This window comes from Chlorocebus sabaeus, chromosome 20 (assembly GCF_047675955.1).
Source record: "Chlorocebus sabaeus isolate Y175 chromosome 20, mChlSab1.0.hap1, whole genome shotgun sequence".
NCBI classification, from domain to species: Eukaryota; Metazoa; Chordata; class Mammalia; order Primates; family Cercopithecidae; genus Chlorocebus; species Chlorocebus sabaeus.
The window spans coordinates 22,169,057-22,189,014 of record NC_132923.1 but is presented as its reverse complement, the minus strand read 5'-3'; the positions used below and the strand labels follow the sequence as shown (position 1 = coordinate 22,189,014).

At 36.4% G+C, this 19,958-nt stretch overlaps 1 protein-coding gene across 4 annotated transcripts in view; it reads right to left on the bottom strand.

Moving 5' to 3' along the window:
- Positions 1 to 19,958, bottom strand: part of TRIM33 (tripartite motif containing 33) — a 120,883-nt gene that overhangs the window by 31,716 nt on the left and 69,209 nt on the right. For all 4 annotated transcript variants that reach the window (XM_007977485.3, XM_007977486.3, XM_007977482.3 and 1 more), the window contains exons 5-10: positions 9,513 to 9,629; positions 6,679 to 6,793; positions 3,752 to 3,898; positions 3,185 to 3,302; positions 1,401 to 1,675; positions 546 to 710 (exon numbers count right to left, since the gene is read on the bottom strand). In XM_007977485.3, the coding sequence (XP_007975676.1) occupies positions 546 to 710; positions 1,401 to 1,675; positions 3,185 to 3,302; positions 3,752 to 3,898; positions 6,679 to 6,793; positions 9,513 to 9,629 (937 nt within the window). The remainder of the gene's footprint in view (positions 1 to 545; positions 711 to 1,400; positions 1,676 to 3,184; positions 3,303 to 3,751; positions 3,899 to 6,678; positions 6,794 to 9,512; positions 9,630 to 19,958) is intronic.

Genomic DNA, 19,958 nt, shown 5'->3' with positions numbered 1-19,958 from the left:
CCTCACTTTATACTCATATCTCCCATATAAACATAACTAGGCAAAGATTATGAAACATGTATCTAAATACACTTATTAAAGCGTATCTACATCCTAAAAGGAACAATATTTAAGTACAGAAAAGGTTAAAAAAAAATACAGTTAGCTCTATTACTCTCAAAGCCCTTTTTATATATTAGGATCAAAAAGTCACATTAAAAGAGCAGAGCAGCATTAAGGTTCTCGCTATTTTATCATTGCTTTTTGTGATTGTGGGTAAAATCACCAGCTCATTAGATTTGTTTTTCACTTCTGTAAATTGAATGGGTTAACTATATGAGGGTTTCTTAACCCATAGTATATGATGCACTTAAGGCAATTTTTAAAAGCTCTTAAAATTAAATACAAAATCTCATGTGTATGTTTATTTTTCTGGGACAAGAGGATATACAGCATTAATCAAATTCTCAAACATATCAATGACCTGCTCCCAAAAAGTGATTAAGAAAATGGTGTCTTTTAATTTTAAAATTGTAGGATTCTTACAAATGTAACTCTAGGCATACTTGTCTTTGGAGGTGTGGCTGCATCATGGAATACTGAGGGCCGCTGTGCCTGGGTATCCCCGGTATTCTGGCAGCATTCTGAGCGAGTCTCATCTGATGGGCTTGAAAAGCTCCACAGTTCATGTTGCCTCTTTGCATTGTTTGCACACTGATCAATCGAGGAGGCTACAAAAAGTAGAAATTGCAATTTATGTAATAATTTTAAAATAAATTTATATTTTAATTATAAATGTAATCATAAAAATAATTGAGTCAAGATAAAAGGGTATAAACTAAAAAGTATAAATAATTCTTATCGCTAGCCCCAATCCCCAGAGGACTGGTAATGACTAGTTTGTGTATCACTCCCTAATTTCCCTTTTCTCTCTCTCTCTTTCCATTCCCTCTCTTTTTCTCTGTATGTGTGTTTAAAGCGTATCAACATTAACTTAACCCATTCTGGATTAATAGTTTTGATTGGGATGGCAGTGGAGACAGCAAAAGACACATAGGGATAGGAACGATTTGAACAAATGCCTAAGGAACATATCAGATCCCAGGCAGAAACAATCTGGTCCTTTGATCCACACAATTACACGTGGAAAACAAAAAAGATTTGATGTGAAAGGATGAGAACTTACATCCTTCCACAGTATTAGTGAATTAATTGTTTCCCAAGAAAATTTATTTATTGCCTTTCTTCATACCTCCCTTATATCACCATCATAACCACAGCAAATATTTAAACTCTGACTTTTGAGCTCTGCTCAAAGTCCTGCTAGTAACTCTGAAATGTGTAACTTTCTTACACAGGAAAAAAGTGTCGTGTTGAGGACTTCATAATTTCTATCAATAATGTAGTAACACCATACTTACCTGTTGCTGTAACATCTGAGGGGCTGCTTGTCTAGGATGCTGTTGTGTTGTTGTTGTTGTAGTTGGTACAGGTGCTGGTGGTTGCTGCATCCTCATCTGTTGCAACTGCTGATGTTTCTGTGCATACACTTGTTGTTGCATGTGCTGAAGTCGAAGCTGTGCTAAGTTAATCTGTCCAGGGGTTTTACTAATGTGGTTTGTCCCTGGAGGAACTTGCCCAACTACAACATTAGGAGTATAACCAGGAGTTGGTTTACTCTCTATTACTAGATTACCTGAAAAATTTAAAAAATGAGAATTTGCATATAATCAACTAAATCATCTACTTTGTTGAGTAATCACCATGTTTTCCTCTTTCCTCTGACAACTACCAGCACCTCAAAGCTCCAACGGTACAGCAGGGAATGGAGTCAGTTTAAAGATGATGATGATGATCAGAAACTTAATACATTCCAAAGCTGAATAAATGACTTTTGGTTATTCAGAAAAATATATTTTCTGCCCTTATTCTTTTTTACACAGACGTACAGAAAACTAAGAGACTAAAAGAGATATCTATTAGAAGAGGCCTATCTAATCAATCTAAATCAATTCTCCCATGACAAGACTTACTCAAGAATACTCGAGATTGCTAATACTGATTCCATCTGCCTTTGAATTGCCAAAATATGCAAGGCAGAGCATTACAATGCCACAAAATCATCTTCTGAGGAAATACTGAATGCTTTAAACAACTTATATCCTTAGAAGTGATGGTTTTCCTTGCTTTTTACGGAGCCATTGCTTTCCAGGGACAAAAGCCAAATTTTAGGAAGATGTGATTTAAGGCGCAGGTTGACAGGCTTTCCCTGTAATGGGCCACAGAGTAAATATTTTATGCTTGGCAGGCCACATAAGATCTGTCTCACAGTCCTTGGTTTTTGTTTTTACAACCAGTTGAAAACATAAAAACCATTCTTAGCTACCGTGTCACACAGAAACAGCTGGCTGATGCCAGAACTAAGGCTATAGCAAAATTTGAATATAATTTTTTTCTTGTATGCAAAGATTACTTTAAAAAAAAAAAAAATAACAGAAGGGCAATCAGCCTCTGCTTTTACAATTCCCACTGTTTAAGACTTAACTGTTCTGAAAGTGAGTTTACTCAATCTGTAGATAGCTCTTTAATTGCTAAGAAGTTTGTGTGCATGTGTTTTAATTGAGCTTCTCTGTAACTTTCATCTATGGTCTTTAGGTCCATACTATGCTGTAAACAAAAGCAAAATCCATTTCTCTTCCATGTGAAAAGAGCTACTCTTATCTTTCAAACATTCCTCAGGACCTAACTACTGGACACATTAGCATCCTAAAAGTCTGCTGCTAATGCACAATTTGGCTTAATTAAACAACTAAACACCTATGAAATTATTCCAGACAATGAATCATTTGCTCACCTATGAAATTATTCCAGACAATGAATCATTTGCTAAGATTTCTATACGAAACAGTCAATATAAATTTAAAAGATAGAGGGTCGGGCGTCTAGAAACAGTACACATTAAAAAAATATATACAGAGTAGACTCTCAACTTTCTTAAGACGTAATGACTGGCATACAAAACCACAGCTAAAGTGAGTTTCCAATGAATAACAACATATTTTTACATAAAATGTAAAACGTAAATAGTTTTATATTTTAAAGTTAAAAATTTTATCTAAATTTAAAAATTTTATCTAAATTTGCTTTATTTTCTCCTCCTAATTCAGTGTTCCAAGTTATATTCACAAAACTCATTATTTCTCACCTAAATTGACTACATTCTTTGCCCAGAAGGTGGGATCACAATGGAAACGTATTGCTCCATTAGCAGCAGGGACAGGATCACACCGTGCTTTCAAAATATGACGCAACTGGAAAGTAATCTTAAAGGGAAAAAAAATCCACATTAGTCTCAAAATTAAATATCAACTGGGAAAACATAAGATAAAGATATTAAGACAAAAAAGCACATATATTTCCACAGTGTCAGCCTCCGATTAGGCAGCATCAACATTTAAATTAGCAACCAAATCAAATGTACATGCTTGAATTTCTGCCACTTTGGGTAATAAGTTGCATTAAGATACTAGGCATCTTCAAAAGAGTACATACAATATAATTCCACTTATATGAAATTCTAAAAAATGATAGAAATCAGATTAGTGGCTGCCTGGGGGAATGAGGAAACTTTGGGGAATGATGGAAGTTTTCTGTATCTTGATGTGGTGGTGGTTACATTTGCCAAAATTAAAATGTATAAACAGGTGCAGTTCACTGAATATATATCTTAATAAAGTCCATTAAAGAAAAATAAAAACAGTATGTGTCTCACCAGTCGCTTGCTGTACAGTAGTGCTGTGCTGCTGCCACTTGCAATTGCCCAATTTGTGAAGTTCATAACATGCTTCACCTGCCGGGAAAGGCCTGTGATGTCATTCTGCTGCTGTAGTAACTTCATCTGTCTTTCCTTTGTAACATTCTGAAACAGAACAAGAACTTCGCTGAAGAATTCTATATGAAAAAAAATCAACCCCACATTTCTAATGCAAATGGGCACAATACCTATACTTCCTTTAAAAATGGGCTAAGTGAATAACCTCCATGATTATTTAGCAAGCCTATGATCAATCAGTGGAAAAACCACTAACAAAAGTGGGACTAAAACTTAGTGCGCTAAGCTAAAAAGGATATTCCACATATAGAAATTAATGTTAGTTAATGTCTCTTTTCTATCAACATTTGTCTGTTAAAAATACTGTCTTCCTATTAGGTTAATCTAATATATGGTATTTATAGCATAAGAAGCTAACTTTAGAAATAAATTTATGTAATCTTAATATACTTTAAAGGCCAAAAAAAATTTTGTGTCACCAGTGCCACCTCCTGGTATGGCATGAGAATGAAGTTAAAATCTCTCTTAAATATACAAGACAAAATGAAAAAGGTAACTTCCAGAGTTCCAACAGTAGAATTAGGGAAACTTTTGATATGACAGAAGTTCATAGAGAACAAAGAAGTGAGGACTGACCAAACTGCAAAAACCAATTTCAGAGAAACACTGCAAAGGAAAAATAAACTGCTTTATGGGAACTAAAATCACCCCAGGAGGGATGGGTAATGTCCGACATACTTTTGACATTCAGCGTGCTAAACAACTCATCTACTACTTTCTTAAGAACTTTCTCCCAAAAAATGTCTCAGGTTGGTTTTCTGGACAATATTTTTCCTAAGGAAAGAAGTTGTTCATTTTATAATGTAAATCAATGGATAAAAGTGTTCAACTGACAGAAGTTTGGTTTACTACATTCCTTTTATAAAGCTTAGGAAAACGTTTCTTCTACAAAGTTTAAGAACGTATTACACTAGAAAACATTTATTTTAAATTACCACCATGTTAGTGGTATATTTATCATTAGGTATTTGTATACACTTTAGCCTTAAGAGGCTTTTTTTTTTTTTTTAAACAGGGTCTCACTCTGTCCCTCAGGCTGGAGTGCAGTGGTGCAATCTTGGTTCACTGCAAACTCCGCTTCCCAGGCTCAAGGGATCTTAAGAGGCATCTTTTAATTCAGAAACTCTTGAAATGGTTTTAAAAATACTATTTTAGATGTACAGTTCAAATGTATTTACATTTAAGTTTAAGTGTATCAAAAATAGTTACTAAGTGCTCTCTATTCACATGGGTCCTTTTGGGGGGAAAAAACCTATTAGGGTTAAATGCAACAGACTGGTGTACAGTAGGAAAAGGGACCCACGACTTCAACAATCTGCGCAAGAGTACTTTTTTTTTTTTTTTTTTAAATTTTTAATTTTGAGACGGAGTCTCGCTCTGTTGCCCAGGGTGGAGTGGCACAATCTTGACTCACTACAACCTCCACCACCTGGGTTCAAGCAATTCTCCTGCCTCACCCTCCTGAGTAGCTGGGATTACAAGCATACGCCACCATGCCCAGCTAATTTCTGTATATTTTTAGTAGAGATGGGGTTTCACCATGTTGGCCAGGCTGGTCTCGAACTCCTGACCTTGGGATCCACCCACCTCAGCCTCCCAAAATGCTAGGATTACAGGCGTGAGCCACCGCGCCCGGCCAAGAGTACTTTTACTCTCACAAATTGTGTTTCTATTGACAATTTGAGGTTAGTGGAAGTAGTCAAACACATCATTATTACTATTCAATGGTGCAGAAAAAATAATCCCCATATCATCTGGGCCTAGTTAGCATGAAATTTTCAATCGGGAAACATTTCTCTTTCCAAAATTTCAACTTTCCAGAGCATGAAATTTTCAATTAGGAAACATTTCTCTTTCTAAAACTTCAATTTCTCAGAAAACTCATATTTGAAATTTGCTAATAAATCAAATGGGCAGTGTAGACTTTGATTAAAAATTTAGATTTCACGAACTGACTAGATTTTCATCTAGAAACTGATACCTGCAAATTTTCAAAATATGCAATATAAATACCTAATATCACAAAATTTTCACTAAGTTTAAGGTTTATAAATTTCAAAATGAGTATTTTCTGCAAAACTATGGAAATATTTTTAAAATAAGGTAAAACACACAAATGACTCAAGCAGAAGCCCAACATGCATCTATACAGAAAAGTTAAATTGAGGCCCCATTTTAAAGGGGTGGGGAAGAAATGTGGTGGGACTACTTTGCCTTCTTGTACATCATACTTTAGTAACATTTCTTTTTTCTTTTTCTTTTTTTCATTTTGGAGACAAGGTCTCATTCTGTTGCCTAGGCTGGAGTAGTGACACAATCATAGTCCACTGCAGCCTTGACCTCCCGGGCTCAGTCCATCCTCCCACCTCAGTTTCCTGAGCAGCTGTGACTACTGGCGCATGCCACCACCCTGGCTAATTTTTGTACTTTTTGTAGAGGCAGGTTTCGCCATGTTGCCTGGGCTGGTCTGGAACCCGGGGCTCAAGCGATCTGTCTGCCTTGGGCTCCCAAAGTGTTGGGATTACAGGTGTGAGTCACCATACCCAGTCTTAGTAACAATTATTTGATTTCTAAGAGAACATCACTATTTCTTAAGGTATACAGCTAAAGTCAGTGTTATTAAATTGGGCCACAAAATAACTAACTAGAAAAGGTCTCTTTTCTAAAAGTAAATTTTAAAAACCTTATTTTAAATTTTACTTTATTTCCATATCCCCCAACCCATCTAAAAGAGTTTTCAATAAACATTAAAAACAGCTGAAGAGCAAGAGAAGCAGTTTTTGTTTTATTTTGGCTTTGAACCATACCTCTAGCTGCTGTAAGAGAGATTTTCCTTTCTTATTAATTTCATTGATAAGGGTGAAAATGGCCACTTTAATTTCCTGTTCTACTCGTTTGTTAGTCTCATTTACTTCTTTTATCCTGAATAAGAGAAATGCATCATTAGGTTATCAACTTATCCTAGGTCTCTGAATCATCAACTGTTACAGAAAATCATCCAACTGGGCACTTAACCGAGTAAAATGAAAACTTTGTCAAAATGTACAACTCATGTTTCAGAAGACCTGATCAATTTGGTCCAAACAAGTTATGTATAGAGACAAATAATGAAACTAATATTTAGTTATTTTAAATTATGCTCATAAAGGACAGTTTATTAAGCTGGATGGCAATCTCCTTAAGTAACTATGACATGAACGTGATGCACAAACACCAAACACGTGTAACTGCTGTTTAGTGTCAAATGTGGCACACTGGTTCTGTTTAACCTGGATGCTTTCCAACAACAATGTGCAAAAGGACAACGTCACAAGCAATAATTATCTTTTGTAATGATAATAGTTAAACGTAGAAGCATTTATTTTCATTTATAACTTAGCCACTTCAAACGTGGGTTCTGATACACTCCCCTTAAAATTATTCTCAAAATCGTTTCCTTTTGTATACAGTAAAGGGCATAAAACATTTTCAATCCATTTTGAAGAACAGCTATTAGACGTTTTATAAGTAGGTGTAAGCACTCAAAGTAGTTATGGAAGTTTTAGGTGCAAATATGAAGTGGCTGATACCTTGGTATTTACAAAACAGGAAGTGGAGAATCCCACCAATATAAATACATAAAATGTCAACCACCAACCGTAAGACATAGCCTTCAATTTTTATACATTCTACTGCTGTACAAACTATAACCCACGCTTTCAGCTCCTAAACTGCCTTTCATTTGCCAAGTTAGAATTTAGTAACTTCAATACACTCCAAGAAATAATGTAGTTTTTTTTCTCCTCTATACATCATTTGGCACTTACTTGGAAATTCTGAGTTCTGTCCTTATCTTACTAAGGTGAGTGGAAGATATTTTTAATATATAAAGGTAACTAATAACCAGTGATAAGAAATATTGGTTTCAAATATAAAATGACTGAGCCAAAGATAGAAATCACTAAGCATGCTGAAAGCACAGCAGTTAGCCTCAGTCAGACTCCTATTGAACTTAATTAAGTCTACTGTATGTTCAATTTTGAAGAAAGAAAAAAAATGTACATTAAAAGATAATGGATAGGTCAGTGAAAAATGCGTCTAAAAGGGGAAGTTATCATCAGAGATTTTAATACTTTTTAAAAAAAACTTTCTACAGATGAAATCAACCTCCTCAACCCTGTGCAATCTTGTAACAAAACCTCTTGCTCTACTTCTGTATACAGATTCTGGAACATGTGTATAAAATCTATTTTTAAAATACTTATACAATGTAAATACAAAACATCTGTATAAAAATATGTGACTGCCATATGAATCAACTCACTATATTTCCTTTGAAAGAGACACCCATTTATCATTTCTGAGAAAGTCTTCTCCAAATCAACCGTATCACCAGTTTAACCTAAAACAACTGAACATTTCCAAAAACAAAAACCCACCAATGGTGTGTGCGTGTGTGTGTGTGTGTGTGTGTGTGTGTGTCTGTACAATCTACAAGCTCTGAGGAGCCTTTTATTTTCTTTTGGTGTTACTTAAAAGTTCTGGCCGGGCACAGTGACTCATGCCTATAATGCCAGAACTTTGGGAGGCTGAGTTGGGTGGATCACGAGGTCAGGAGATCGAGACCATCCTGGCTAACACGGTGAAACCTCGTCTCTACTAAAAATACAAAAAAATTAACCGGGTGTGGTGGGGGTGCCTGTAGTCCCAGGTACTCGGGAGGCTGAGGCAGGAGAACGGCGTGAACCCGGGAGGCGGAGCTTGCAGAGTGAGCTGAGATCATGCCACTGCACTCCAGCCTGGGCGACAGAGCAAGACTCTGTCTCAAAAAAAAAAAAAAAAAAAAAGTTCTACCATGTTTAAAGCACTATTTTCATTCATTCATTCAATTATTTAATACTTTTGAGTATCTACTATGTATCATTTTAATCATAAATTAACTTTAATATTCATTAGAAGTCCTAATATTTTTGAGTCCATAAAATAAACACATATTAACCTTATTCATACCCCCAAGAATTTTTGTTTTAATTATGCCAGCTCAAAGTGTTTGTCTTTCTGGTGTAAGAGTCATAACTTTGTTAATCTGCTCTCTTATGGAACCTACTCTCACTTATCAATCAATAAATGTACTTAGAAATACACCAAAGTATAATAATTTTTTAATAATAAATGGTGATGATAATTATAAGAGCAGCAGCTAAAATCTAAGTGCTTACTATGTGCCAGAAACTGTATCATATATTCATCTTATACTGCTACTCATAAGCACTGTTTTCAATGCTTGTTTTACAAATGGGGAAGTAATTTGTCCACCAGTGATACTCTCTTCTCTATACTGTATCTTCCACACAATCTCGACTTTAAATTTTATAAGTCAACTCTCTCCATATTAATTTCTTTGTTTCCACATTTAAGGTTTAACACAGACTAGAGTCTTATTAATTATAAAATAGACAAAGATGTGTCCTAAAAGGGCATACAAAAGTTTGGTCAATTAAATTTTGCTTAATTAACAAATATTATAATCCCAAATTCATACCACTTCCCCCTCAAAAAAACGTTTTCTTTATATGCTTAATATAGCAGAAAAACAGATTTAAACTGGACCCACTTCTCTTTAATAATTCTTAAAATTATGGTTTTCAGGCAACAAACTTACCTATTCTGCACCTGAGTGGCTGCAAAATGAACATAATTCTTCTTCTCAAGAAGTTTAGCCAGTAGATTCTCAATTGCACCTTTCTGATTTTGAAAAGCTTCTTCCAAAAACTGATACCTTAAAACCAAAACAAAACTACATTTAAAACAAAACATTTATGATTAAGATTTTGGAAATAAGGAGCAGCTACATAAATCAATCTTGAAACCTTAATTAAGTGATCAACTCTCTATGCTGGCCACTCATACCTTATCTCAACAGCAACTTTTAACTGGCAATCACCTATCTCCCTCCAACTCTGACCCTGAAAGCCCATTTTGAAAGAAAAAAATTATTCGGATAATGGTTGAGTGCTCTTATATTAGAGTTTTGATTTCGGATTACACCTTTTTAAAAATTCAAATTTTGGCATAATTTATATACATTTTAAATCATAAAGCATAACCACATTATAGAAAACACTATAAAAGGAAGGGAAATCACCCATAGTTCCAACATCACAAAATCACTGCTACCACTGTAATATATAATTTCCTAATCTTTTAATTATACATGTACTTATGTACTTATTTTTTAATAAAGACAAGGTCTCACTATGTTACCCAGGATGATCTCAAACCCCTGGCCTCAAGCTATCCTCCTGCCCTGGCTTCTCAAAGTGCTGGGATTACAGGAGTGGGCTACCGCATGTGGCCTAACTATGCATTTTTAAATGCAATTGTAATAATAATAAACATGCAAATTTACATCTGACTTTTATTCTTTATCTTGTCTTTATAATTACACTTAAAATAATTTTTCAGTTCTGGATGCCACATACTGTCAAACTTTCCACAAGGGTTAAATCGATATAAAACATCACATCAACAACAGTTTTACTTTGTCAGCATGAATGCTATATGTTAAAATTTTCTAATTATAATAGTGAAAATACAAACTCTAATAACATTTCTTTGGATACCAGGAAGCTAAAATAATAGTTTCCTTTGCTACTTTTATTTCCTTTTTATAAATTATTTATTAGGTTTTTAAGTTTTATTATTAAGTCAACAAATATTATTTAGTTTTTTTTCTATGTCCTTTTTACATGGACTAAATTCATTATGGTTCGTATCTTACCAATGAATAGTCACAAATACAAAATGATACCATACTGTGACAAGAGATATAATTCAGATATATATAATCTACAAGAAACGACTGCCTAAATCGGCCTCAACACCAAGGAAAACATTGCAGAGGTAAGAATAGCATCTTACGCTAGGTACAGAGGCATGTTTGAGACACGTAAATACTTCAATATGGCCAAAGAAAAAGATACAAAAGTCAGAATATGAGACAATAACTGATAAAATCCAGAGGCAAACTGTGAAGGGCTAAGCATAGCACGGTGTTTGTGCATTTAATTCTCTAAGTAATGGAAAACCTCTGAAGAATTCTAACCAGAATGTAATAATCACATTTACATTCTAGGAAAATCATACAGAAATATAAAAGACCCAAAGAAGGGAGTAGAAGGGAAAGACCAGCTAAAACTCTAAGACAGTAACTCATATGAGAGATCATGATACAGTACTGGTTGGTACAGCCAAACAAACAAGCTGGAACTGACTTTATCAGCGAGATCAGCAGATTTGGGAGGTTATGTGTCAGTTACGGCAAGGTCTATGGTACAACCTGAAAACTAAATCCCTAACTAAGGCACAGTTAAGAAGCAAATCACTGGAAATAAGTTCACAATTACTATGTAATTGTCTACACGGGCACTGAAATCACAAAAGTAGTACTATGAGCATCTAAATGTCCCATTGTTTCTTCAATGAAAGTCTCAGCTAAGGCAGACAAGAGGAAAGACTATGAAATTGCTAACATAAAGGAAAGTTTGTTAAGATAAAAGGAAGTTTACTTAGTAGTGGGATACAAGAGGTACAAGAAGAATGGAGGACAGTCAGAGAGAAAATGTAGATCAATATGGGAATTTCTGTTATAGAAAACAGCAGGCACACTGATTTTACTGTGGTAAAATATACATAGTAAAATTTACCACTGTGAACTTTTTTTTTTAAACAGGGTCTCACACTATTGCCCAGGCTGGAGTGCACTGGAACCATCACGGCTCACTGCAGCCTCAAACTCATGAGCTCAAGCAATCCTCCTGCATCATTCTCCCGAGTAGCTGGAACTATAGACACGCGCTTTTTAAAACTTTTTTGTAGAGATGAAGTCTTGCCATGTTGCCCAAGCTGGTCTTGAACTCCTGGTCTCAAGTGATTCTCCTGCCTCGGCCAAAATGCTAGGGTTACAGACATGAGCCACCACATCCAACCCAATTTAACCATTTTTAAGGAGAATATTTTTAAAGCTCAACTGTCTACAATGTTGAGCAACATTATAACTTGTATAAGATATTATACATCTTATATATACTAATATATATATTAGTGGTGACTCACGTCTGTTTGGGAGGCCAAGGCAGGCAGATAATGAGGTCAGGAGATCGAGACCATCCTGGGTAACATGGTGAAACCCCGTCTCTACTAAAATACAAAAAAATCAGCCAGGCGTGGTCGTGCGTGCCTGTAGTCCCAGCTAGTTGGGATGCTAAGGCAGGGGAATCGCTTGAACTGGGGAGGCGGAGACTGCAGTGAGCCGAAATCACGCCACTGCACTCCCAGCCTGGCAACAGAGTGAGACTGTCTCAAAAAAAAAAAAAAAATACTAATAGCACAAAAAAGCACGTATTTTTAGAGTTGTTTTGCTTGTTTGTTTGTTTTTGAGAGTCTTGCCCTGTCGCCCAGGCTGTAGTGCAGTGGCACAATCTCGGCTCACTGCAACCTCCACCTCCCAGGTTCAAGCAGTTCTCCTCCTTAGCCTCCAGAGTAGCTGGGACTACAGATATACACCATCACGCCCAGCTAATTTTTGTATGTTTAGTAGAGATGGGGTTTTGCCATGTTGGCCGGGCTGATCTCGAACTCCTAACCTCAGGTGATCCGCCCACCTCGACCTTCCAAAGTGCTGGGATTATAGGCATGAGCCACCGCGCCTGGCAAGAGGCTTTTAAAGAGGCTTTACTATTAGATAGGGGGCCCCAAGGTTTGTTCCTTCATTAAAGAGCAACATTTGATTTATCCCACATACTATGGTTTCTCTACATCTAATAAAAACCATTACTATGTTAAATCTGAACAAATAAAGCAGAAATATGAGGATCCTATGCTAACCCTTTGACTTAGCTTTATTTACATTGTGATGAAAAACAATCTTTTTAAAGGAGAATTTGATGATGTCAATAAATAGGCATTTGGTAGAAAGGTTAACTAGTATCAAAATTCACAAAATTCTAACTCATAAAATTTAACCACGTACGAATTCCTCTTATCCCAAAATAAATATTTTTTAAAATCCTGTTTCTAAATATATCTTGTTACATTCATGTGAATAAGAAACAAGCAAACGCACACTATTTTCCTACATATGATATACCTAGGTAAACCGAATTTTCTTTAATCAAAATTACAGCTGAAATGGGGAGAAAGAATAACCAACAAATGAACTAAATGTAGTTTTGATTAATATGTAAATACTTCAAAGTAATTTCTTAGATTTTAATCTTGCATTTTAAAGTAGTATTTATTTATTTATTTATTTAGAGACGGAGTCTCGCTCTCTCGCCAGGCTGGAGTACAGTGGCGCGATTTCAGCTCACTGCAAATTCTACCTCCCGGGTTCAAGCGATTCTCCTGCCTCAGCCTCCCGAGTAGATGGGACTACAGGTGCATACCACCACACCCAGCTAATTTTTGTATTTTTCATAGAGACGGGGGCATTACCATGTTGGCCACGATGGTCTCAATCTCTTGACCTCGTGATCCGCCCGCCTTGGCCTCCCAAAGTGCTGGAATTACAGGCGTGAGCCACCACGCCCAGTCGAAAGTAGTAATTCTTATGGGCTTTCTTAGTCACAATGAACTATTCTCCAAATTTCAAAATAAGTAAAATAAAGTAAAAATTATGTATGCCCAGGATTTAGTTAGGACAGACTAAGTAAAACTTTTTGTGCTTCTGGCTAGAATTATAAAAACTTGGTAAAATTATCTGGTTTTGATCAGAATTATCAGCATGCTTAGCTTTTTTAATTATTGAGAAATAAATTATATTTAATACAGTTTTATAAGAAGCTTATGAAAATATGGTGCTCATGAGCACAGTGGCCCACACCTGTAAGTCCCAGGTACTCGGGAGGCTGATGTAAGAGGACCACTTGAGCCCAGGTCAAGGCCAGTCTGGGCAACATGTATAAAAATATACATGGATGGGTGTTTTTTAAAAGGTTGAGAATCACTTAGCTAATAACTTCAAACTTCTGAATGTACATTATGGTCTTACTGTGCTCTACTAATCTACTTGCCAAGTGATACCGTACTATTCTTAGTAATTGTCACTGTATATAATAAGTTTTGATTTTGGCACATCTAGGGAAAAACGCATCATAGTGCTTTATATCCAAACTGAATAAGAGAAACTTTTTAATAAAACCCAGTTTCATTTTTCTTCAGTTATTCCATTTTTTAAAATTACATTAAATTTCAAACATACATTAGAAGTCTAATTCCACTGAATCAATCACCCATTTTCAAGAAGTATCCATTCACAGCTGACTTTATGTATACACCCACCCACTCCATCCCTTAGATTACCGTGAAGAAAATTCCAATCATATTTTATCTAAACATTTCTCAATCTATAGATAGCAATAGCCTATTCTGATAACTTACTATATTTTCAGGCACTGTGCTAAGTATCTTAACATGGATTCTCTCATTTAACCTTTGGAAAAACTTAATGACTTAGATACTACTACTACTATTTTCATAGTTAAAAGCTGGATGATTCTGACAACGCTCTGTGTCTCACTTCTTCTCCAGTAAAATATAGAATAATCGTCATATATACATACATAGGACTGTCCTAAGAATTAAACTGGTCAAAACACACAAAGCAAAGCACTTAAGGCATACTAAGGATTTAATGTTTGCTATCACTGTTATTCTTAGCAGTAGTTTTAAAGGATTTATACTGTTAGAATTTATATTGTTGCAAATTTATATTGTTCCTTATTTAAAGCTCTATATGAAGGGGAGATCATAACAACCGTAAGAGTTCAGGAAAGTGACAGAGAGTAGGAAATGTGAGCAACTGTGAGGAATATCTGAAAGGGTAGAAATTTCTATAAAGTCTGGGAAAGACATTAAAATCCTCACATAAATAGAAGAGGGACCAAAAGCTAACTTTAATTAAATCTCAAAGGTCGCAGTGACATCACCTGATATTTCAATTACCTAAGACTTCATTAGAATAGGATGTCACTTTCTATTGCTGTCTTCAAAATCATTTATCTTTTCTTCTGTAATATCTAGTCTTCTGGCCAGGCGCGGTGGCTCACGCCTATAATCCCAGCACTTTGGGTGAGTGAAGCAGGCGGATCACGAGGTCATGAGTTTGACACCAGCCTGACCAACATGGTGAAACCCTGTCTCCACTAAAAATACAAAAATTAGCTGGGCGTGGTGGCACATGCCTGTAATCCCAGCTACTCAGGAGGCTGAGGCAGGAGAATTGCTTGAACTCGAGAGGCAGAGACTGCAGTGAGCCGAGATTGTGCCACAGCACTCCAGCCTGGGCAACAGAGCGAGACTCTGTCTCAAAAAAAAAAAAAAACGAATCTTCTATTAATCCTATCTGAAATGAACCCCCCCACAAAAAAAACAGTGAGCAGTGAAAAGTCATAAGTACATTAATGTATGTATACTTGTCATCCACAAAGGAGAAAAACAGAGGGAAGAGAAAAAATATTAGAAAAAGTAGTTATGGATAAAAGTTTTTCAAATTTGATGATCTATAGCTCTAAGAAGCTCAAAATCCCCCAAGCACAAGAAACATGCAGAAAACTACACTAAGATATATAATTTCCAAACTGTTTGAAACCAGTGATAAAGAGAAAACATTAAAAGCAACCAGAAGAGAAAAAAGATACATTGTATACAAATGAACAAAGATAAAACAGATTTCTTGATGGAAACAATGAGAGTGGAGCAACATCTTTAAACTACTCAAAGAAAACTTTCAGCCTAGAATTATTTATCCAGAAAAGTTAATATGAAGGGGAAACTACTGGGAGTAATAAAGATGTTCACTATTTTGACTGTGATGATGGATTCACACACAGTCTGTCGCCACGAAGCAGAGGTCTAAAACCTGTACCACTACAAAGCAGAGATCCAAAAGTGCTATGACCTTAACATTAAGGGTACCGTAAGAGTAACCTGCCCCTCTATCATCTCACAAAGACTGAATGACAGTAACAATGACACTGCGGAAGATGAGAGGGGAGACCCTTAGAAGCTGTATCCACAAAACACTTCACATGTGAATTTTTAGACCAAGTACACATCATCTTGGTGGTTCAAAACTTCATTCTGGAAATTTAACTGTCGGAAACTGGTAGCGCTTCCAGGCAACAGCAACAGGACATTCAATCTTTTATTGTGGAAAGCATCTTAATTTTAGACACACGCACACACACACACACACACAAAAATGCATAATTTTTCAAGGAAAGAGGAAAGTTCAAAGTTTTAAAAGACTACATATATAAGGGGAAACGGCACCCTAAGCAAGAATCAACAGAAATAACAGGAAGAACAGACCCACTAACAGAGGCAAAATAACTATATGTACTCCATTTAAAGAATAAAACACAGCTAAAATGTTCAGGCAACTATTTAAAATTTTAGATGAAGAACACAAAAGACCTCTTTGAACTTTTTTTGCTATCTAAAATTTTTAAAAGGGGGAGGAGCTGGCTGATTTAAAAAATTTCAATCATAATGGATGGGTTTTAACGGCAGTTTAGACATAAAGAGAATATTTGTGAACTGAGATTGTCCAGAGAAAAGTGTCTTCCCGTTTTGCACTTTCAATGTGAAAAAAAGGCGGGGGGAATATAAACATTAAGAGAAACGGAGAATGGATTGAGGAGGGTCTAACATACATCTAACTGGAATTCCAGAAGAAGGGCCAACAAATAATGCAATACATGGAATAGTTGAAGAGATTACTGATTGAAAGACACAATCAAAATGCACATTTTTAAAGACATCTTTGTTATTCTTTACATCGTTTCTTTAGGTATACTTCTGTGTATAAATTATGTATCTTGTGACTCGTAAAGACTTTTAAGACTCTTAAAGTACAAAGGCCACATATGGTGGCTCACCCCGTAATTCACAACAATTTGGGAGGCTGAAGTGGGAGGATCGCTGCAGCCAAGAGTGCAAGACCAGTCAGGGTAATATAAGTGAGACCCTGTCTGGACAAAAAATTTTAAAAAATTACTGAGGGTGGTGGCACATGCCTGTGCTTCCAGCTACTTGGGAGGATCACCTTAGTCCAAGAGTATGAGGCTGCAGTGAGCTATGATCACACCACTGCTCTTCAGTCTTGGTGATAGAGTAAGACCTCATCGCTTTAAAAATAAAAAAGTATGTAGTCATTATTGATATGAACTGAATTTGCCTATTTGCCAGGAAATATTCAAAGGGTAGGGATAGCACAGTAAATAAAGTAAAATAAGGTCCTATTCTTCCTTTCCTTACATTTTAATTAAGGAGAAAACAAAAATTTCAATAGGGTGATGTGATAGAGAGGACATAAGTGGCTAAACATTCTACATTGGATACATGGACAGAAGGGAGCTCTTGAAGATGTGATGACACGTACAATTATTTCAAAGATAGGAACTAGGCATGCACAGAGAGATAAGAGATGAGCTGTAAATAATCAGAGATAAACCTGCATTTTTGCAAAGGAAAATGACCAACTGGTTTTATTCTTTGCAATAATTTTGCCAATTAATAAAATTTTCACATGGGATATTTCTTTTTTTTTTTTTTTTTTTGAGACGGAGTCTTGCTGTGTCCCCCAGGCTGGAGTACAGTGGCGCGATCTTGGCTCACAGCAAGCTTCGCCTCCCGGGTTCACACCATTCTCCTGCCTCAGCCTCCTGAGTAGCTGGGACTACAGGTGCCCACTACCATGCCCGGCTAATTTTTTGTATTTTTCAGTAGAGACAGGATTTCACCGTGGTGTCGATCTCCTGACCTTGTGATCTGCCCGCCTCGGCCTCCCAAAGTGCTGGGATTACAGGCATGAGCCACTGTGCCCGGCTCACATGGGATACTTCTCAACCTACCTGCCCTCTTTGCCAGATGGGTAACTTTTATCTGTGGAACTAACGACTCTGAATGTGTTTCTTCCTTAAGTCGTCTCTCCTGATATTCTTCTCTTTCAAGTTAACTCTTAGTCATACGGAATTATTCTCCTTCTAGCCATAAGCAATGATTCTGCTGGGTAAATGACTCACTGAACCTATGGGCTCTTCAGATAGTTTGATATCCTAATAGGATCAGAAACTATAATATTAAATTAAATAATATTAAAATTAATGAGGCTATGTTTTAGCAATACCCAAAAGAATTCAAATTTTAAAGATACTCAGATGAACTATTATGGGACCAAATACTCAATCTCAGTCTCATACAGACTATACAACTCCAAGATAGCAAGGACAGAGCACATTTTTTCATTACTGTATAGTTATCACCTAGCAAGGTACCTCGCATATAGTGAGTACTCGAACATCTACCAAACAAATGAGATCAATGAGTACTCATTTGTTGAGTGAAGTTCAATAAACAAACCATTTGTCTGACAATCAACGTACCCCATGAAAAAATCAAACTTGGATAGGAAATCTTTATTTGTTGCCATAGCTCTGAATCTAGCTCCCTAAGAGGACTGATGGTAGGTATGTATTTACGTATCACTTCTACCAAAAACGTATTCAGATTCTTCAATTACTTGGATTTCATCTGAAAGAATTTTTAGGGTCGGACATGGTGGCTCACTCCTATAACCCCAGCACTTTGAGAGGCCGAGGTAGGTGGATCACCTGAGGTCAGGAATTTGAGACCAGCCTGGCCAACATGGTGAAACCGTCTCTACTAAAAATACAGAAAGTAGCCGAGCATGGTGGTGGGCGCCTGTGATCCCAGCTACTTGAGAGGCTGAGGCAAGAGAATAGCTTGAACCCAGGAAGCAGAGGTTGCAGTAAGCCAAGATCGTACCACTGCACTCCAGCCTGGGCAACAGAGCAAGACTCTGTCTCAAAAAAAAAAAAAAAAAAATTTTTTTTTTAGAAGACTTTACAGAAGAACTAAAAGTTTCAGCAAAGGTTCTTTTAAAGCTATGAATAATGCAAACCACCTGGGATGATTTGCCAGTATTCTTAAAAGATTGTAAAAACAATTTTTTATATCCAGGCCATAATATAAGATTCTTATCTAACTAGCCTAGAATAGGAATGAGGCATCAATATATTTTTTTATATCTCCCTAAATAGTTTTAATATAAATTTAGAATTGTGAATATCTGCTCTCAAGTTTATCCATACAAAATCTTAATTCAGAAGTCCAATTCTAAGAAAAGCTATTCCTTCCCTTCCTTTTCTTCTTTCCCTTCTCTCTTCCTCTCTCCCTCTTTTTTTTTTTTTATTTTTCTTTTTTTTAAATAATGGAGATGGGGGCCAGGTGCAGTGGCTCACACCTGTAATCCCAGAATTTTGGGAGGCCGAGGCGGGCGGATCACGAGGTCAGGAGTTCGAGACCAGCCTGGCCAACACAATGAAAGCCCATCTCTACTAAAAATACAAAAAAAATTAGCCGGGTGTGGTGGCACACACCTGTAGTCATAGCTACTCAGGAGGCTGAGGTGGGAGAATTGCTTGAACCCAAGAGGCAGAAGTTGCAGTGAGCCGAGACCGTGCCACTACACTTCAGCCTGTGTGACACAGTGAGACTCCATCTCAAAATGAAAGAATGAATGGATGAGATGGGGTTTCACCATGTTGCCCAAGCTTGTCTCCAACTCCTGGACTCAAAGAATCCACCAGACTCAGCCTTCCAAAGTGCTCAGATTACAGGTGTTGGCCACCGCACTCTGATGAAAAGCTATTTCTTTAAGAAAATATTTTAGAGAAACCTCACTTATATCATTCAAGTAACTACCATCATAAACTATCTTACTCTTTCACAAAAATATCTGATACTAGGTTTTAAGTAGCCACTCTCTCTTAAACAGTATCCTTAAAAACAATCTAAAATTACTCTCCTCTAACTATACACAAAACCGCAATAGAGTATAAAAAATATTAAGGTGGAGCCAGGTGTGGTGGCTTATGCCTGTAATCTAAACACTTTAGGGGGCCAAGGCAGGAGGATCACTTGAGGCCAGGAGTTCGAGACCAGCCTGGGCAACACAGTGAGACCCTGTTTCTTAAAAGAAAGAAAGAAAGAAAAAAAATTAACGTTATTAAGGTGGAACAAA